Source organism: Dipteris shenzhenensis, chromosome 14 (genome assembly GCF_047967505.1).
Source record: "Dipteris shenzhenensis isolate YYH24624 ecotype China chromosome 14, Dip_SZ_1.0, whole genome shotgun sequence".
In the NCBI taxonomy this organism is placed as follows: domain Eukaryota; kingdom Viridiplantae; phylum Streptophyta; class Polypodiopsida; order Gleicheniales; family Dipteridaceae; genus Dipteris; species Dipteris shenzhenensis.
The window spans coordinates 19,497,447-19,519,689 of NC_141609.1; the positions used below are offsets into that span (position 1 = coordinate 19,497,447).

At 43.0% G+C, this 22,243-nt stretch overlaps 1 protein-coding gene across 3 annotated transcripts in view; it reads left to right on the plus strand.

The window, feature by feature from the left end:
- The first annotated feature begins 11,734 nt into the window (after positions 1–11,734).
- LOC147894308 (uncharacterized) overlaps positions 11,735–22,243 on the plus strand; it is a 59,638-nt gene continuing 49,129 nt past the window's right edge. For 2 of the 3 annotated variants that reach the window (XM_087385063.1, XM_087385064.1), the window contains exons 1-2: positions 11,735–12,369; positions 12,450–12,634. In XM_087385063.1, the coding sequence (XP_087241189.1) occupies positions 11,793–12,369; positions 12,450–12,634 (762 nt within the window). In that variant the 5' untranslated portion in view covers positions 11,735–11,792. The remainder of the gene's footprint in view (positions 12,370–12,449; positions 12,635–22,243) is intronic. The other variant, XM_087385062.1, reaches the window with a different exon arrangement.

Here is a 22,243-nt window from a genome sequence, read left to right on the forward strand (position 1 = left end):
TATTTTTAATGTCAACCAATAGCAAGGCATAAGAATGGAGGGATACAAAGTAGCGATAGTTCTAGCTCTAATGGCAAAGTAAAATGCAGGTGATGAAGTCCCTAAATGGGGGCCACAACAAGAACAATAGCAAATGCCCCCCAAAACATTCCGGTATATAAGCGACTGAGGTAGCTGACTTTTGCTAAAGGAGACCTTTGCTATATGGTGACAATTTTTGAGTCAACACTAGCTAGAATAAGCAAAGCTTCCCCCAAATAAGGTGGTGCTTTACCCTGAATGTTGATAGCAATAACTAATGAAGATCAACTGAAAAATAGGGACTTTCCTCCATAAAGAGATGGCTAGTAGCAAGATGGTAATAATGTTGTTGTCTATCTGATTGAAGACCACCAAAATGGTAGCATAGAGGTGACCATATTATAGCATTGATGAAAATCGAAAGCCTCTTATAAAAATGGCAGGCAATCTGCAAACTTTCAGTAGCAATAAATGGCACAATTTCTCCAAAGAATGATAACTAACAACGTAACAATGTTGTAGAGAATACATTATGCCAATGTTGGTGTAAGTACATAAGAAGATGAGGGCCTAATTCCCACACACACAAGGTGCATGCATCCCGATGCGAGGTGCACCACCAAGCTGGTTCACATGCTCCGGTGTGAGTGTCGAATTGGCACTCTGGTGGCCATATCAATCCCTAGAGGCCCAAGCCATCGGTTTGAGCATCTGGGTGCTAAATGTGGAGTCAGCACGCATACTTGTATGCTTGGCCAGTGATCTCAGGTCAATTGTCCATCTTCTCTGCTCTAGTCTTGCTCAGCTTTGCTTTGCCCTGCCTTGCCTGTGACATGTGCCCATGATGCTATGCTCTGAGCCTTTGACTCAGCTCTTCTCTATCTCTACCCTGCCATGTGTTTGTATGCTCAAGCACTTGGTTGCTTCTTGCACTCTACCTGTGTGGCCCACATACCAAGTGGCCAGGCCACCCCCATGCAATTATAACATGTGCTTACATACATATATTTGTATGTAAGCACATATATAACATGTGCTTACATACATATATATGTATGTATTATCTACATAGATAATACTTAGGTATGAATAATCTATATATAAATGCATGCGCACGCGTGTGTCTCAAGGAGAGATCAAACGACTATGTGAAGATGGTAGAGAGGTTCAAGAGTCTGGCAAGGTGGTTATGAAAAGAAAATACCTCACAATGTGAGAATGAAGAAGAGAATCTTGCACACACACACACATCTGTACACATGCACGCAGACCCACCTATGCGTACACACTCACTCTCTTTAGACACACTCATACTCTCCTCACACATGCGAGCACATGCACGCATGTTCCATTCTCAAACTCGCATGTATGTGAGTGTATACACACATGCATGTGCTCTCTCTCTCTCTCTCTCTCTCTCTCTCTCTCTCTCCACTTTTATGCCCACATAGTGAGAGCTTTGATTTTCATAACCACCTTGCCACTAGACTCTTTAGCCCTTTTCACCACCTTCATGGAGTCATCTGATCCCTCCTTGAGACTTGGTTTTTTTTTTGTTTTCATCTCGAATTATCCCCAATGCCAAATGCAATAGTATAATTCTTCCATTTAAGGCCTTCTTCAACAACCTTTGGTGTTTACCATTTTTGTCTGATTCCTTGGTGAAATCCTTTTAATTAATTTGGCCCATCTTGTTAATTCCTTTCCATATTTTGGAACATTGAGCATCATGATCATATATTCCTTTTAAGAACTACAAGAAGCTGTTTTTATAGTAAAATTAAATTCATTGACCATTGGCACTTAAGGGATTTTGCTCCCATATCAAATTTCCCTTTTTCATATCTTGATTGGAAATAAAATTCTTGCATTGATTTAGCCCATCAAGGTTTTTTTCACTTAGCCATTAACATGCTACAAATCCATTTGATGCTCTCTTGATCAAATAGGATTTTGAATGTGGTACCATATAAATACAACCTATGCAATTTTGATGCATAGATTACTCATATGTTGAGCAATTCGGATGTGCGTCATCTAGCTTTTTACTCTACTTGTAGACCACTTCATCATACCTATTGCAAAGTTAGTAGCATCTTTTTCGACCGTGAATGGTTCATTGGGATCCACTACTTTCAACACCAGGGTGCTATAGCCACCTCCAAATTTTTTTATTTAGGCTTCTTCACAAATGAAGGTCTTTTCCTAATAAAGCTAATCCATCGTCAAAACATTCAATTTAGTACTATCCAATGTAGTGAATTGATGGTAGAATTATGATAAAGCTAGGAGTTAATATCTACAATTCCTATAAATTTGTGGGATGTGGCCATTCTACTCAAGCCCTAACTTTATCAGGTTCCATACTTATTCCATCTTGGTATATTATATATCCTAGATACTTCACTTCTTTTGCAAGTAATTCATACTTAGATTCCTTTACAATAAGAGAGCGGTCCCTCAATATCTAAAACACTTGCCTCAAGTATTGAAGATGCTGCCTTCAAGTTTTATTATAGACTAAGATATCTATAGCTACATCTATATCTATGTCTATATCTACACACAGATGCACACACACACACACACAAAATGATAAAATAAAATAATTTTGATTAGCAAAAGTGTCTCACATACACAGACACTTATTTCTTCACACACACACACACACATGTATACTTTTCCAACTATGAATTATTCTTTTATGTACCTCCGTGAAATCACTCATTCAATCCTTACTCCACTTGTGACTTAAACTTCACATGTGGCTTAAATTTTCTTTAATTATCTAAGAATCCATATGGTTGTCTATATTCCTAGGTAAAGTGATAACAAGTTCAGGAAAACAGGCATTATTTGTCTACCCAAACGTAACTATGATAACACCTAGTTTGTTTGGATGGTGGCAAGTAAGTGGACCCGGACCTCAGAGCCTGGATGCCTGAGGATTCAATGTCTTTTTTTAACATTATGTTTGTCAAACTCAATATTATCGAAAATTCTTCATTTTGATCAAATTTTTGCAAATTCTAGTTGTTGCATTTTCAACTTAGATGTCTCAAACATTTTTTCCTTTTTTAACTTTTTATCCAATTGATGGAATTAATTGTATGGCTCAATTATTGATGGGACTTTTTAATCTAAACACACACTTTGATTTCCCAACTAGCCTTTGGTCGGCCTAGTGTCATATAGTTAATATCCATTGGATAATTCTTTAGCATGGATAATCCCTAGTCATTTTATGATTCGCCTTATTTTTTACTAACTTTTATATCTATTTTGCATAAGTGGTTTATGCATTTACTATTGGCATCATTTTTCCATTTTGACACTTATCACATAGATCCACTTTTATTCACTTATTATCAGTAGATGGGAAGTGAGTTCCACATGGTGGGCTTACTCCCCACCATGTGGTCTTACCCTTTGGGTTGGGGTGGGCCACACACACAAACAATATATATATATATATATATATTAGTAAATGTATCTCACACACATAGACACTTATTTCTTTACACACACACACACACATGTATACTTTTCCAACTATGAATTATTCTTTTATGTACCCTTGTGAAATCACTCATTCACTCCTTACTCCACTTGTGACTTAAACTTCACTTGTGGCTTAATTTTTTAAAAATTATCTAAGAATCCATATGGTTATCTATATTCCTAGGTAAAGCGATAACAAGCTGGGGAAAACTGGCATTACCTGTCTATCCAAACGTAACTATGATGTTCTAACACCTAGTTTGTTTGGATGGTGGCAAGTCGAAACCTGGATTGCCTCAGGATTTGACATTTTTTTTCAATATTATGTTTGTCAAACTCAATATTATTAAAAATTCTTAATTTTGATCAAAATTTTTGCAAGCTCTAGTTGTTGCATTTTTCAACTTAGATGTCTCAAACATTTTTTCCTTATATGTTTTCCTTTTTTTACTTTTTATTTAATTGATGGAATTGATTGTATGGCTCACTTATTCATGGCACTTTTTAATCTAAACACACACACACACACACACAGGACACACACACACCCCCTTGTAAGACTAGAGTATATCCAATCATATAAATTCACATTTTTATTGTTCTAAAGTCTTGAAATCGACAATGAAAATAAAAGAGAAAACGAGAAAACTATGAGCTAACAAGAAAAAGTTTTGAAGAACAAAAGATAGCAAGCAAAGCAAAGCTTATGTCATCATCAGTGCCCAGGCATAAGCAGCTATACTAGGTTTCTAAAGACCTACAAAGTCTCTTGGGCAAACCCAGTGCTTACTAAAATATGGCAAAACAACAAAAGGGAAAGAGAGATATAATAAGAAATAAAGAAAAAAGGAAGAAGGTGACTAAGAAAAATTAAATAAATAAGTCAAGAAACAAAAGAGATTTATTTCAAAAAATAAGAAATAATCTCTCTCTCTCTCTCTCTCTCTCTCTCTCTCTCTCTCTCTCTCTCTCTCTCTCTCTCTCTCTCTCTCTCTCTCTCTCTCTCTCTCTCTCTCTCTCTCTCTCTCTCTCTCTCTCTCTCTCTCTCTCTCTCTCACACACACACACACACGCACGCACGCACGCACGCACACATGCGCGCACGCGTGCATGTGTGCCCGTGCGCATGCGCACAGAAAGAATGGCAGAATAAATGAATTATTTAAAACATTAAAAACTAAAGGAACCACTTAACTTTTATGTACACTGATGCAAAATTAAAGTCCTTATGTATAAAGCAAATGCATAATGAATTAACTCTTTTTTTTTAATAAAAGAAAAGCAGGCTATCTAGCTCCTTGCTTTTTGTTTTAGCTTATGTTCAATTATTCTAAACTTGCCTTAGGCCGATACACCATCCATAAAAGACTTCATATCTAAGATTGTGCATACTTTTTTCATTATTTTTATTGGATTATACCTCTTGTGTATTAGCAAAACGATCAAACTACTACATTGAGTGATAAAAGCCTCCTTAATTGTACAAAGGAGGGAAAACCTATGGAATTGGAAAGAAATGACTCCATATTTTTGCATACATAAATGTTTGAGTTAATGTGAGGCATTGTAATAATGTGTGAACCACTATATTTAGGTTGATGTTTATCATAAATATCAAGCTCTAATCTGAGGGTTTCAAAGGCCCTTGTGCCTGACTAACCCTTGTTATGTACTACACTGCACACATATTCATATATATATATATATATATATGAAAGACATAGAAGATAAGGGTGATTGCTCTCTCTTTCTCTCTCTCTCTCTCTCTCTGGCTAACGTTGTCTCTCTCGCTCTCTATTGTGTGTAGCCTTCCCCACAACTAATATCAGAGCTTTGGGGTTCTCTATCTCCTTCCTGAGCATGGTGAAGAGATCGTGTGAGCTTTGCATTCGTGAGGCAGCGAGCTAGGAGTAAATTTTGAAGCAATGATGATATTCAAAGTTTGAGGTAGAATTTCGACTTGAAGTCTTTAGTGATGTTGTAGAGGACTTCAAGACCTACACTTTTGCTTTTTACTTTGTCTCGATCCAAACTCTCTATCAAAAGATATAGCTTTTGCAAAAACAAGCATTGGAGAGGAGAAACACCTACACCTTTTTCTCTGAGTGTTGGATCCGGAGATTGAGACCACCATTTGTAGTGCCGTCAATCCCATTGCATTCGAGATGGTCTCAAACCTCTACTTGTAAAGTTGCTGGCCATTCTGAGGTGGATTGATAGAGTTTTGAATCTCTGTGACAACGGCCATTTCCTTCTTAGCTTTGCCATTTCCACCGTGTATCAGATCTCCCACTACAGGCATCCATTTGCAATTTCGTATGTTCCATTCGATCCAAAACCTTTACCTGCAAATTCCCTTCTGATTCCGTGAAGGTTTGAAGGCGTGGTGAATCTCTCTGTTGTCACGTTTCTCTGCTACAAGAAATTTCTCCAAAGTTCCAAGACCTTTCGAATGGATGCCACGTGGTAGATAAGGGTGACCCCCTTAAGTAAATTTTCATGAGGTACATTTTTAAAGTCAAATGCATGGTTGACTTGCTATTTCTCCATCACCGGAATGGATTTTGGAGTTGCGGCAGAAGAGAGAAATGTACAATTTGCGCCATTGATTTTGGACATGCATTGACACCCATATTTTGAGGTATCTCAAATTTGCTTTGTAGTATCGTCTTGAGGTCGTGATTTTGGGCATACGTTATGCATATCACTTTGGTTGCAGTTTGAGCTATGTGTGCTCATTCGTGGTTTGCATTGGGTCATAGTGGATGCTTTACAGGCCATTTGGATGCATTGTGGTCCTTATTGGATGCGCTGATAGGCCCAGATTGCCTTGTGGGATGTTATTTTGATGGACACTTTGCACATGGATGCTATTTTATGCTGAGGGACAACTTTGATACATTGCAGTTGATGCACTGATAGTGCTATGCTCTCTTGGATGAGATATTGTTGATGCATGCCCATGGATGGTGTTTATGCTTGAGGCATTTGACACTTATTAGCATTTAGATTAGTTGAGATTTTCTTTTGGGCCAGATTTGCTCATATGGATGCATAGTATATGCATATGAGTCAGTTGCATTTTGATGCTTTGAGCTTTGAGTTTTAGTGATATTGCACTCTATTGTGGCATACACATTTGGGTGCACCTGGTATTTGGTGTCATTCTTTCTTGCAAGTACTAGCATTTGGGATTTTGCTTTATTCGCATCATGGCATCCTCTTCCATGTCTGAAAAGGAGGTTTTCAGCATTGAAAAGCTTTCTTTGTGGAAAGAAGAGATGATTGATATGCTTATTCAAAAGAAGCAGATTAAACCCTTGGAAGGGATTGCAACTAAGCCTACAACTATGTCTACAGGAATGATTGGAATGAGTTGGATGCATAGAGATAGATTATTTCACAGTAGTAAATGAGAAGACTACAAAAGATTTGTGGAAGAAATTATGTGCCACTTATGAGAAGGAAACTACCTCTAATAAGTGGCAAGAAGGGCCAAATGAAGAAGGATTGCGACAAGCTGAAAAGAGAGCAATAGGATGGCTTCACATTGGTAACGATAGTAAAACATGTGGGTATTGTCCTTATGATAAACCTTTGCCTCTTTATATTTTTTTAGTGGACTTGTAACATATGAACTTGCCTTTTTGAGATTTATCAAGAGTTATAGTCCTCAAATTTGGCTTCTTAGCACAATTAGTCCTTCCCCAAACACCTAAAACATAACTTCTCATGTTTTGCTTCAACAAAATCTTATAGTTTTAAGAATGTGTATCCTTTCCCTTTTAGCTTCTTGCGTGATGTTTGAAAAACCTTTTTGAATGGCCCTTTATAAGGAAACTAGGTGGACTTGGTAGAAACCTTCGTTTGTGTATAAGCCTTGTTTCGCCCTTATTAACCACCTTTGGTTTTGCTATGGTATCATTATATATATATAAGCATAGCCTCTTCTAAATTTTAAGGAATTTTTCTTATTAACTTTACTTTGTAATAGTCTTCGAGAGCCCTTACAAAATTGTATATCGTTTGAAATTCATCTATACCTTTCAATTTGAGTACATATTATTGGCATCTTTATTTCTCTCAAACTCTTTCCTATTGAATACTAGTGGCTTTAAGTCTTGCATAACATTGGAGGTTTCTTTTGGATGAGAGATACCCTTCACATGTAGAAGATGTGGTAACAATATGTGGAGTGATAAATAAAAAATCCATTAGCTTTTATGCTATTCGCAAGGTTTTGAAATGTATTTAAAATGGTGGCTAATTTGTTTTTTTTTAAGACACGGGTAAAAGGAGGAGAGAGCTAGGAGTTAGTGGGAACAATTGCCTCTCAATGCTCACAATGGTACTTGAGCATTGCGTCGTTAGAAAGCACCTTTACGGGCTTCTATCATGGAGGGGAAAAAGAGGGGAAATAAAGATGGTTTTTTGGATGTTTTTTTCCTTGGAAAAGCATCTTTTGGACATTTTACCCTTGGTGCATGACATAACAATTCAAGAGAAAATAATAGAGGGCTATAAAGAAATGTGGTATCAATAGTAGATATATTGTCACATCTATAATTCTCAAGAGTAGGGGAAACAACACCTTGAGGTCTAGAGCTTGGAATGTTATTTCCACTGGTCCCCACTATTTCCCTCGTATTTCTCATGGTCCATCCATCAGTAGAAGATACCCAATGGCTACTACGTTCCTACATTGTGGAGTTCCTTGACGAAAAATGTGGACTCATTCATGGCACCATATTTGGGATGTTGTTTTGTTGTGTTTGGACTTTCTCCCTAGCTCAGGTCTTCTAGGCATGCATACTCGGGAACAATCCACACTGCTATTGCTTACTTTGATCATCTGGAGGAATTTCAGGGGCTTCACTTATCACTGTTAGTGGAAGTGGAGTGCTCTCCAGCTTTAAGATCAGTAAGGATTGGGAACAATTCCAAATTAGAGGAAAGGTGTTTCATGGGCATGAATAAGTTCTTACCTCTCCCCCCAACACACACACACACACTTACTATCCCTTCCTCCATTGGTTTGGCCACTTGCTCATTAGATCTCCTCTCGACAACCCCCCCCTTAATTTCCCTAATCTCCTTTCCCTCAAACTCCCTTATTCTCCCCTTAATTTGTCTCTAATTTTCTCCGTATTTTTTTCTCAATCCCCCCCCCTTTTTTTCCATCTCTCTCTCTCTACCCTCTCCCTGTCTCTCTCTACCATCTCTCTCTCTCTCTCTCTCTCTCTCTCTCTCTCTCTCTCTCCCTCTCTCTCTCTCTATTGTCTCTTCATTTCTCTCCCTAACCTCATTTCTCTCTCGCTCTCTCTCTATTGTCTCTTCATTTCTCTCCCAAACCTCATATCTCTTCATTTCCCTCCCAAACCTCATTATCTATCTTACTAATACTTCCTTAATTTTTCATTTTTCATTTTTCATTTTCTCTTTAATTTTTCCTAAACTAAACTCCCCTTCTCTCCCTAACCAACTCGCACTCTAACCTTCCCTAACTACCCCAAACTAAGTCCTATCCTGCCAACTTAACCCTTTTTAAGTTTAATTCCCCCCTTAACCTTTTAATTAACCCTCCTCGGCTCTACTGCACTCAATTTCTTCCACACTTACTCCTTTGACCCCCCTCGACCTTTGGTTTCCACGCCCCTTCGACCTCCCCACCTACTCCCTCTCATTAAACTTGACTGCTTTGTGTACTATATAAAAGAACCCCGTCCGCCTACACCCCCTCCTACCTCTACCCTACTAAGCCTCTAGTTATATCCCAGTCTACCTTCTATGTATATAGATATACTTATGCTTATTTCTTGCTTTCTAATTATCCTAATTCTTTTTACTAACTCTACCTTGTAATGGCTTGATAAAATTCCTAGTTCCCTAAACCTCATCAAGCTCTAGTAAACTAATTCCCCTAGATTAGTTACTCCCAAGTTTCCCCACGACTCTTTGTCACTTCAACAGGTGGCTTTAGGATAGGTACCCCCACCTTCATAACTACCCTACCCCCCCGCCATTTATCTTGGGATTCTAACTGAAAAACCCAATTGAGCCTTCTTGGGCCGCCTTGCCATTTTGAACGCACGGCTATTCACTCCCCATCTACACACTTCCCCATCCTTTAGAGGCCTATCTCTCTAATGCCGGAGTCTGGACTCCCTGACTGTTCGCCCTCTGCACACCTCGAGGGCATACTATGGATCGTATAAAATTATCGGGCTCCCCACCCCTCTCCTACCCGACCCTCCGGACTACCTCTATCTCTCCCTATTTAAGCCCCTCCCTCACATGGTCTAATTCACTCCGCACGCTCGCCCGTTGTTTCCACAATGCTGCACTTCTTACCTCCTTCGAGGTGATCCTGCTCTTTGTCCCACGCGCTGTACCGCCGATGCTCGCCCCACTAGAGATCTTTAAGGGATAGAAGCTCCCACCTGACTGCACTCAATAGTCTCCATTGTCATTGACTCTCCAAGCCTGCTTAAATCCTTGACTGCGCTGCCCGGTCCCCTCAGTGACCACTGCGGCTCCTTAAGTGTCCCTCTTACGCACGTTTGGCACGACTCCCTCGACTCTTTATGATCTTAGTTCACGTTTACCAAGGTCGCACGACCCTCCAGATCCATAGACTGACAAGGATAGTCCATAGCGACAGTCTTCCTTTTTTTTTTTCAAATTTATAATGCAATTCACCTCTTGTTAAACCCCCCGCCCCTTTTTTTAAATAATTCTACTCACCTCTTTTTACCCCTCTTTTTTCTCTCATTAACTACCTTTATTCCCCTTTCTTCCCTTTAAACACTCCAACATCGTTCTTAAACACATTTTTTACAAACCCCTTTTCTTCCCAAGTTCCTCCCACTAATATTTTAAATACCCTACCCCCTCTTTATACCCTCTCCCTTCTTTATAACCTCCCCCTTCTGTTCATACACTTAATTCTCTCTCATAACCTTCTTTTAGGATTACCTTTCCTTTCTCTTCTCTCTATGTTTTCAGAATATCCCATTTTAATTCCCCCATGCCCTCATTATTATAGTAAACTCTTCTATTATCCCATGATTTACTTGTAAAAGATCGACCTCGCTTCCAAAAAACCCTTTCTCTCTCATTGCAAATCTTTCACACACTTACCAAAAAATATTTTTTCTTGGTTTCTTCTTAACCCTTGGAAAAAAAACCCCATACTAATTTCAACTTATTGTATTCCCTTTCACCTTTCTTAGCACACATCTAGCTAGTTAAGTTTGTTGCTCAGCTTCTATTTTTGTTGTGATCCCGATAATAAGGGAGGGGTGTTTATGACACCTGTCTTCCCAACTAAGTCAAAACATGGTTCTTATCATTTTTCTTGTTGGATGGTGGCAGGTGAGCAGACTCCCCTCTTCAATAAAAGTGATGCTTGCCAGGACTTATCCAAGCTCAACTTCCATACAGTTTCCACAAAGTCATTTCTACAAAAGTACCCACTGCTAGTTTCCTTTATAAATAGGGATTCACCGACTTGTACAAACTTTTTCGTTAATGCAATTAGTCCTATTTCTTTGTCTAGCTTTGCTCTTTTGTCTTTTCACTATGCAAAGGGGTGTTGTAAAATCTTCCACACACACACACACACACACACACACACACACACACACATGAGGGGCACGGCCTACGCTGATAGGTAGCAGAAGTCCTTTTTGAGGCAATGCATGCAACACATGTAGTACGGGTAGCAGTAAGAGGGAATCAAATTCAGAGATTTCGTTTCTCTTATACTTACCTTCATGAGATTTCCTTAGCGGTGGCAGAGAGCTGAGATGTAGAGTGTTTTTTCGAGCATTAATTAGAAAAAGAACAGAGAAAGGGACAAAAAACGAAAAACTACGTGTATGCACAATGACACCTGCAAGTGAGTATATACAATAAGTGAAAGAAATGAATGACTTTTGTCATTCATAAGGCCTGCCCAAAATGTAAAACAAAGGAAAAAGAGAGAGAGAAAGATTGACAATAAAAACGAGGGGCCCTAAGTCTTGAATGCTCACTGGCAAACTCGTCTCAAAGCGATTAGTACACTTAACTCCCACTTGACGACAACCAATCAAAGCATCATACCTATTTTAAAAGCAAATTAATCCTAGAAAGTTTTAATTTCTTGTTTACAAAATGAGAACGATTGCTAAGGCAACCCAGAGGGCAGGCCAAAAAGAAGAGCCAAATCAGGTGGGAGGAGACCAGGAGTTGGCAAGACGATAAATGTCACGTGAAGAGGAAGGAGGATGATGAGGACGATGGAAACTGCAGCAACAACAACAAGTCTTCTCCATCACCACCTTCATTTCCATAGACCACCATCCCAGCTATGGCGATGGAGCTCTCCCCTCCTCCCCTCCTCCTCCCCTTCCCTTCGCCTCCCCTCCCCCTCCCCCCCTCGCCCTCGCCCCCGCCCCCCCCCTTTCATCTCTTTCTCCCTCTCCGACAATCCCACCCCCCTCGAATCCTTCTTCAATTACCACCAATCCTTCTTTGAATGCCAGGAACCTCGTAGCATCCCCCGAATCCTCGAAGCTGGCTCTTTGGCTCCTAGCTCCTCCGTCCTCGTCGTCCTCGGTAGCCAGGAGTTCGTGGACCGCCTCTGCATGGCCTCCTCAGCTTCCGTGGAGGTCGCCCATTTCTCCTTGGACGTCTTGGCCGATATTAAGGAGAAGCACGACGATGCTCGCTGCTGGCACATTAATGTCGCAGACTTGTCAGAGTTTTCGGGGTCATTCGACACCATCTTTCTGAATTACTACCCGATTTTCACGAGCTCTCTCACGAAACTCTTGAAGGACGTTACAAAGCTTTGCAACCCCGGTAAGCTTTTCAGCTCTTACCTTTTAATGGGGGGAAAGGGACCTATCCTGGGACGTTACTTGATGGTTCATGACATCCAGGCGGAACTGTCGTCATCAGCCTCACGCAGGACAAGAAAAGCTTGCTTTCCCTTGGGAACCAAATCCCTGGAATATTGCAGTCTTCTCTTCCCGACGAGAAGGACATGGTCAAGATGGTGTCTGCCCTTCCACTGGAGATCGTCAGTTTTCAAGACGAACCGGGTTGCTACCTCGTAGCTCTCAAGGCAAGTTCTGTAACCCACAATCAGATAATAAAAACAATGTGGGGCTAAGTTTTCATTTTTTGGCTTTGAATAGTGTCCTTGTTAATCCTGCTGCATTGAGTTGGGCTTGCCTGTTATGTTTTGATGAATTGCAATCCTATGTTCACGAAGGGCACACATACAGGAGCTTTCCATTTCATTTACAAACACTCCATCACTAAGTTTGAAGGTGAAATGAGCTAAAGACACATATGCCTAGGTTGTAGTTTATGACCCTTGAACTCGGCAAACTTGCACTTCAGGCTTGTTGCATTGTGATTCATAGAAGATACGGGTGGAACGGGTCCTTGGGGTGGAACTACTCCCTGTGTTGGTGCCAGATTTTGTGGCAGAAATGGATTTTGTCGTAGAATTGGATTTTGTGTGTGTTAGAACCAAATTTTGTGGTACATCCGGATTTTGTGGTAAATTCGCCTTTCCCCCATTTCCCGTTTATTCCATGTATATTCCTTTCTCCCGTGTGCCAGCACACCTCCCCCTACTTTCATGCCATGACGATTCCATGTGTGGATGCTCCACGCTTGCGCTTGGTTGGTGGTTTCCAAATCCCCATAACGACGTAACATTAATCATTTTTCTCATGAAAATATAATACAACACCGTTTTGTAACGAAAAAAATGGTCTCTTTTACTGCGAAAGAAAAGGTAAATTATTTCAAAACAACAAAAGGATTACAAAATCTTCCATCATCTCCACATATTAAGCCTCTTCAAAATGTCAAGGCTTTTTCACACTTGTGTCGGCCATCCTCTTTAGCTAAAGTTCAGGAATGAGCAACTCTAAAGATGTACATGCGCATTGCTTTGCCACTACCTTGATCAAACATATACGGGCCACTAAGTCTAGTGTGCGTGCACACAACGTTTAAGCAAGGGCCATGGATGGATCATTTGTCTTGTAAGAAGAGCCACTAAGTCTAGTGTGCGTGCACACAACGTTTAAGCAAGGGCCGTGGATGGATCATTTGTCTTGTAAGAAGAGGTCATTGTTTCCATCATCACGGGTGTGCAATCAAACTATACTTTTTAAAAGATCCAGAAGATAAGAACAATGCCATTTCCTTTTACTTCCAGCAACCTCTACAACGCCTTCAATGAACTCATCTAAGTGAAGCAATCCCTTTGACTTGTCATGTGCTTGCTAGCACTAGTGTCTATCAACTGGGCATGAACATGTGTGTGTTGGTAGATGTCACTGCCCCACCTGTGAGCCCCCATATGTATTATGAAGAGGACATGGGGGAGGATGACCTGCAATAGGACAGGGATTGAGTCAGATGCCACGTGGGCTGAGAACAAGCAAGCTGAGGGGGCTGAAAGAAGTCTTCGGGAGGCTTCGCACGCCTATGAAACAAAGTACAATCACAGGGTGACTCATACAAGCCGCTATGGGCTGAGGCAAGGGGTTCGCTAAGACCCCTACCGAGTGCTAAGAAAAACGCAAAGAAAACCATAACTCAAAAACAATACACAGATACTCAAAATGCTCAAAAGGCATATCTTGGCGCCATGGTGGCTCTCTTGTGAAATGTGAGGATATTTTGGAGGTGCGTCTTTCGTGTCGTCTCGCACAGTGGTAGGGAGGGTGTGGTTTTCGAGAATTTTGTATCTGGCGAGCCATGGCAAGAGTGACCCCTCAATTTTGGCGCTCACCTCGGAGAAAGGCTGTGATAGGTCGGACATCCATGGTCGTGGTCTAGCCACTCTCTGCTCTCGCGCTCCATGTTGTCTCCTCCCACTAGCCCACTCTGTCCTCATATCATCAATCTCCTCCTCCACTCTGCTGTGTCTTGGGGCCGACTCAAAGGCATAAAAATCCGTGACATGGAGGGGCACTCAATTGCCAAGAACCTATAAGGGAAAGTCACAGTTTACCCTTAAGCAGATTGCCATTTTTCGCAAACCGAGGGGAAGCGTTTATGATGTGGAAATGAGGGTCATGTGGCTGCTCGGTATCTTGAGAGACCTTCGTTCTCAAGGGAGTAGAAGAAGCCGCAAGGACCCACCAAGGCCAGTGGCGGGAGGAGTCTCAGATGTATTGGGACAAGTTAGTGATCTTGAAGCAAGAGAGTCTCCAAGATTTTGAATTCTAAAAGAAAAATGATTCGCTATCGTCTAGTGCACCTTTTGTCATTGTCTGCTGCACTTTTTGGAAGGAACCCACTCACTCTCTCTCTTGCTCACTACCTGAACTGAGAGAAGAATAAACAACTACCTGAACTGAGTGAATAATGCACTTGAAACACAAGTGGAACTGTGGAGTGAGTGTGAGAGTCTAAAGGAGGAATACTGAAGAGGAAAATAAACAACTGAATAAATGTATGCCCAATAGGGCTGAATACAACTGAAAGAATAGATACTGTATGGAGGGGATAACCCTCACTGCAAAAGACTAAAGAAGCAATGTAAAGAGGGAACTGAACCTTCACTATAGGAACTGTGAACTGCTCTAAATAAGCAGCTGCTCTGATGCAGACCCTTGCTGCTGCTGTCTGGAGCTGAACTGGGACCTATAGATGAACCTGTAGATGCCAAGGAAGGGGCAGATCTGCTGCTCCTTGAAGCTGGCCTATTTTGCTGTGGATCCCTGCTGTTGCTGGTGAGAACTGCTGCCCCAAACCAGTCCTAGAAGTGGATGAATTGATGGTCCAAGGGGCTGCCCTTATTTAGGCCCTTTGGGCCCTAAATCTCACCGACCAGGGGCAGATTCCTGCCCAGACCTGGCCCAACTAATCAGGTTGGCTCGGCCAACCACCGATTGCCACGTGTCATATAGACTGATGACATGGCCTTGCCGTCGTGGAGTTGCTGATGTGGCTGCTCTATACAGCTGTGCAGCTGATGACGTGGTTGCTTGCATGGCAGTCCATGCTGCCCTACGCAGCTGATGACGTGGTTACCTGCGTGACAGTCCATGTGGCAGCTTAGTATGCCACGGGCTGAGGATGCCCGTGACATCTTTCACTCTCACTTCAAGGACCCTTGGACCAAGTCTCTACTCTTTTGACTCTTTCGTCTGCCTAATGGGTATGTATGGCGGCCCTTGTTGGAGGCTATTTCTATCAGAGACAGATTGGGCTTGAGTGGAGAGCTTCAGCATCCCCACTGCAGCTTGACTCAGCATTCTAGGTTATCACGTACCTTACCGCGTCAGGGAGTATGTCTCTCGCATTGCAGGGAGATGTAGGCTACCATGTTTCGCCCTATCTTTATCCATGGCTTTGATATCTGAGGGTGACCAGAGGTGTCGGTATGCATGTACATGCAGATGGTCTGAGAGTTTGGGGCTCCGCATAGATAGATTACCCCCCTTTAAGTACGATGTCAAGACCTTCTCCCTCCTGCTCATGTATCATGTGAACCAAGCTATCTAGGAGGATCCCTTACAGCTACACACAAAGCTATCTAGGAGGATCCCTTACAGTATCATGATTTGAGGCCAGAGCTAGAGATGGCACGTTCGCCAGTGGGTCGAGGCACAAATCAGACTAGGGGACCTTCCCTTCATGCTCACCAGATCAAAGGCACGGACGACGGTAGTGACGGCGGCATGTATTCGACGCAGGGGCAATCTAGGAGACCACAGCCAAGCACACATACCGACAGCTGTCAGCGCTTTATCATAGGCATTATGCCACCGCAGCCTCGTACATAACTGACCCCCTCTTATGCATGACCTCTCTGCCAACTTCCAAATGAATCATCAGTGCTGCCAGCTCCCATCTTCTCCATGAGATCAGAGGTTTCTCTTTGTATGTTGGTGTCTTTATGATTATGGCTATTTTGTTTTCATCATGGGTGTTGACACCTGCTTAGAGACTACACCCTTTCAGCTCATTGTATCAGGTTCTTTTGCTCTCATAGACCCTTAGGTCTTTCAAAGACTATTCGTAAACTCTTTTTCTCTCTCTCTCTCGCTCTGTGCGTGTCTTGTGTGTGTGTGTGTCTCTCTCTCTCTCTCACACACACACACACACACACACACACAAAGACACACTCTAAAGCTGACTCTTTAGTTATGACACTCTGCTTGTGATACTTGTGATGTTAATCTCAAATTAGACTTCCAAATATTTTCCATGCTTGAGCTGAAGACTTGGTACTGATTATGTGATCTATAAGTGTAAATCTAATATTTGTTTGCAATGATGGGCACTGCTTGTCCATCTTTTATCTCTCAATCCTCAAATTTTCTTGGCATTAGTAAGGGGCTTTGCACGTGTGCACTCAACTATCTTCCATAAGTCCTTGGTAATGAAAAACATTTATATGGTGAACTTCCATGAACTTCTGGAAATTTTTGAGCGCCATTGAACTTTTCTTCCACACGAAGCATGTTGTCTGTGGCTATGCTTGTAAAGGAAAGACCTGTTCGAGGGTACTGCTGTTGAAAGAAAGAATGACACAATAATATGTCAACGATAGTGAATCTAGGGTGTGAGTTTGCTGAAAGGACCAAAAGGTGGCTTCATAATAGTTTTTTTTGCCTTGTACCACGGGCAAAGTTCAAACTTGCAAAAATACAGCAAGAGACTGCTTTTGTACCAGACTGCCATCCCCTTGTTTTGCATGCAGAGTAGCTTTTACTGCAAAAGTGCACAAAATTGCAGGAAAACACAGAGTTCACCAAGAAGCATGATTTATTCTTGCCATTGTGCATGTTTGTAGTTTCATCTTCTGCATAATGTTCTGTACATTTGTATGGACTTTTTTGAATACAACCTTACGTCATTATGGATGATGTCCTTACAGTGATTCGTGGAATAATGTTGGGACACCTGAGACCTCAAAAACTGCTGAAATTTGCTAAAAAACACACAGAAATTAGTGGGTGAGACCACGTGCTAATTGCGCAGAATCCACCTTGGGCCTGCGTCAGGATGCTTGAAGCAGGCTGAAGGTGAAAACATGCTGTTTGAAGCTGTCTCTGGTTTGCTGAGTTTTCATATGCAGCATGAGTTGTTTCTGGAGATTCTCAAATTCTGGGGAGAGATGCTTTGGGAGGCTGGCTTTGAGACCACAACTCGAAGAGCACAGCTGAAATGAATTGCACACATTTAAGGAACCCTAACCCTAAATGAGATGAAATTCTAGAGTGACATGTAGCATTCCACATGCTACATGCCTAAAATTTTCTTTGACAGTGCAGCCCTTGTGCTCCCCCCCCTTTGCTCGACATACAAGCCTGTTAGAAATGAATCCCTACAGAGGGTATCCCACAGCGGAAGACCGATAGAGCATCCCCAGGAATTACACGCTCACTACGGAATAAATACTTCTTTACTTATGTGTACCTCACAACCATTAGTGTGTGTGCAAGCCAATAAATAGACAATGCTCCAAGAAAGATATAGAATCCACAATGGTATATATCCGTCCAAAACCAAACACAATACAAAAGAGATGTAGAGTCCCACCAAACCGTGGTCTTCTGATCTTACCAAAAGCGCTCCTACTATTTGCTGGTCACCTCTAGATCCCTGAGCCCGCATGCTCCTCTCTGAGCTTATGTAGACTCTCCGTCTGTGATCCCCACACCTTATTGCCGTGGAAGACATCCTAGGTGTTAGAAATCGACCAACAAAGGGTATGCACAGCGGAAGACTGATAGAATAGTGCAGGAGCTCACAGAGTGTGTGTGTGGGAGTGGAATCACAAACTTCTTAAACTTATGTGCATCACATAGATGTGCAGACTCATCAATAGACAATAATCCAACCAGATATAGAAACTACCAAAACAATATATTTCCGTCCAAAGCTATGCACACAATACAAAAGAGATAGATTCAAAGTCCCACTAGAGTGTGGTCCTTTGATCATACCACAAGGCACTTCTACTATCTGCCGGATATCTCTAGACTTGAGCCCGCGTGCTCCACCTGGAGTGTATGTAGACTCTTTGTCCAGATCACATCACCTTGCTGCCCTAGAAGACAGCCAAGGTCCAGCCCTTGGTATCTCAGTCTGCAGCACACCTTATATTCTCCTTTACCTCCAGGATGAGGCCCAAGGGAGTGCCTTCAGGCTGCTCCTGTCAGCTCCTTTGTTTGCTGAACTGTTGGATACAAACTGAGGCTGGGGCCTCTCCTTTTATAGGCTTAGAGCCCCTTCAAACTGAATGACCAGCCAGCCCTAAATGGGCCAACAGGCCTGGTTGGTTGCAGCCCTAACCAATTGACCAGATGGTTGGCTGGTTGGCTGCCTTCCAGCCCTATATAAGGCCCAATGCCAGGCCCTTTGCAGCCCTTCTGCTGCCCCTCCATATCCTCCGTGCAGGTGCCTCCAAGACCTGCTGGTTCCGCCTTTTGCTAGTTCATGTCCACGCATACAAGGACCTGCACCAGTCCTGTACAGCCATGTGTACTCATCCGTACCAGAGGCGCTGCTGTTCCGTACTGTTCCTGCAGGGTCAGCACTTTTGCTGCAGTCCTCCATGGTAGCTTGGTCTTTGTGCTGTCCACATGACAGCCTGTTTGCTGTCCATGTGGCAGCCCCTTTTCTTCTCTCTTGACACATCACCTGCTGCTCCGACCCTCTGCTGAGCTCCCTTGCAGTCCCAAGCAGTGCATACAGATGCCTTTGCAGTCCCGCAACCTGATCTGTTCCAGGCGCCTCTGTCTGAATACCAGACCTGCTCTGACCAGCTCCATTGCAGCCAGGTACACTTCCATGTGTTGCCCACATGGAAGTCTGACTGCTGCCCATGTGGCAGCCCTGATTTCACGCTGTTCATGCTGTACTTACTGCCCACATGGCAGCCTATTTGCTGCCCATGTGGCAGCCTTGCATTCCTTCTCATCTTTGCCCCCGTGGAGATTCACGTGGCCTTCTTGAGACCTCCCTGTTGCCCCTCCCCCAGGCTCACCTCATTCGGGCACTCAGAGATGGGGGGGTGACGACCTGAACTCCAACAGCTACTGCTACAGATTTGCAGAATCGTTCATTGGTTATCAGCAAATGTCCGTATGCAGCTTGTGTGCACCTATTTGAAGGGCTGTGTCATTGCCTGGTGTACTCCCTAGACCTATGAGTTGGTCATGCTTCCATGCTCAGATTTGAGTCTCTGATCACGTTGACACCTAAGCCATGAGAGTGCTTGGTTCAACCTCTGAATTATGCTCAGCAGTTAGCCTCTGAGATTGCCTAGGATGCACAGTCTGGATGATGTCATAGTCTCTCACCCTAGCTCCGAAGGGGGGTTTGTTGGAATCGGAGTCCTAGTGTGTGTGGTCCTAGAGTCCTAGGCCATGTCCTACAGTCGAGTGAGTGTGAAGAGTCTTGAGGCCACTTGTGCCACCTCATGTGGTAGGTGTGATTCCTCCCCTAGATTATAGGATCTAGATTCTCTTGTGTGTGACCTCATCTATGAGGTATCAGTGTGGGAAGATAAGGCTTGCCCAGCCTATAAATGAGGCCATGTACTTGCTACGATTCACCCAACTATCAACATCAGCTATTGTGCCTCAGCTTTTGTCTCCAATCATGTGATGAGTGTCTCTCACCCTCTCCCCATTTTCAACACATCAATCAATCAAGTATGTGTGTGATGCGTCTGAATTGAGGGGACGGAAAGCTAGATGGGCAAAATTAATGCAAGATTTTGATTTTGAAATACGTTATCGCAAGGGTTCGTTGAATAGTGTGGCGGATGCCTTAAGTCGAGTTAAGTTTGTAAATGCTATGTCATTTACAGAAATATCCTCAGACCTATTTCAATCCTTGAGAGGGCTTTGCGGAACTGATAGTCATTTCAGTTCTTATTGGCAGAGAGTCCAGGATGGGAGCTCCATGGTTGACCAAGACTCAGGGATTGTGCCACCTACGGTACAAGTGGCGGGAGGTCAGTGGATGATTAGGAACGGCTTGCTGTTCCGGAATGGAAAGATTTGTGTGCCAGATGTTCTGGAACTTCGATCCAAGATTCTCTGGGAGTGTCATGATGCTCCTAGTGTTGGACATCCGGGTATACATCGGACTCTGTCTCTTGTGAAGCATAACTTTTATTGGCCTAAGATGCGTGCATTTATTGAAAATATGTGGTAGGTTGCCGGGTTTGTCAGGTTACTAAGGCAGAACGCCTTAGAAGCGCAGGTTTATTACAGCCATTGCAAATTCACGGTAATAAATGGGAAAGTATTTCCATGGATTTTATTACTGGTTTGCCTCGAACGCGCAAGGGTCATGACTCCATTTGGGTCATAGTTGACCGTCTGACAAAAATGGCTAGATTCTTACCTACTAGAACAACTATTTCAGCTGTTCAGCTGGCTCACGAGTTTGTGGACCACTTGTTTAAGCTGTATGGTTTGCCCTCTGACATAGTCAGTGACAGAGACTCGAAGTTTACAAGTAACTTTTGGACATTTGTTTTTGAGAAGTTAGAAACTACTCTGAGTATGAGTTCCTCAGATCATGCACAATCCGATGGCAGTACAAAGAAGGTCAACCAATTGGTTGAAGATATGCTTCGGGCTATAGAGAAACGAAAGAGAAACCATAGGGTTTGCAGTGGAGCGATCAGAAAATAGACAATACTCAAATACAACTGAAGAACGGAACTTAGAAAACATAGTGCCTGTCGGTAATATGAAAAACTGAATACAAGAACCTCAAGCCATCGTGTCTGAAGGACCGTGGCTGAGGTGAATCTGTAGAGAGACAGTAGAAAAGATAGCAGCAGAGGGAGCGTCACGCAGTCCTCCGTGTAGCTCAATGATGACGAGGATGATGGGAGCTGAAGCTGCCCTTGGAGATGGCTGAAACCAGCATGCTCTGAGGAAGGAACCTTCAGGCTATCTGGAATAGCAATATGATGAAGAAAAGGAGCTGATCTGGGGCAGAAGAAGCTGATCTATAGCAGAGGAGCAGAAGGGGACAGATCTGGAGTAGGATGGGACAGATCTGGAGCAGAAGGAGCTGATCTGGAGAAGAGGAGTAGAAGGGGACAGATCTGGAGCAGGATGGGACAGATCTGGAGTAGAAGGATCTGATCTGGAGAAGAGGAGCAGAAGGGGACAGATCTGGAGCAGGATGGGACAGATCTGGAGTAGAAGGATCTGATCTGGAGAAGAGGAGCAGATCTGAGCAGAGGAGCAGAAGTTGTGACAGATCTGGAGGAGAGGATGGAGCAGCCAGGAGGCAGGAAGGAGAGGCAGGAGAGGGAGACAGCAGAGGAGAGGTAGATGGAGCGGGCGGGCCTGCAGCAAAAGATGGAGGAGATGAGGATCAGCTGCAGGTCCTGTCCTGTCAAGGAAGTGTGAGGGCAAAGGCCTTTTATAGGCCAGACCTAGCTGGTCGGCCAGCTGGTCAACGGGCCTGCCAGCTGGTCGGCCAACTGGTCGGCCAGATCTGGTCGGCCAGACCAGCTGGACTTTCTGGCCATTTGTTTGGCTGAGAGAGCTGGCCTTTTGGCTGGCCTGTGAGCTATTTGGATTGCCCCGTAAAGTGGGAATTGCTTAGTTGCTGAATACCCCCTCTCAATTGCCAATTTTGAGGGGCAAGACATTGTGTGCTTGGAGCTTCGTGTAGGGATGTCGATGGTGGTGCTGGCTATTCCTGTGAAATGCCC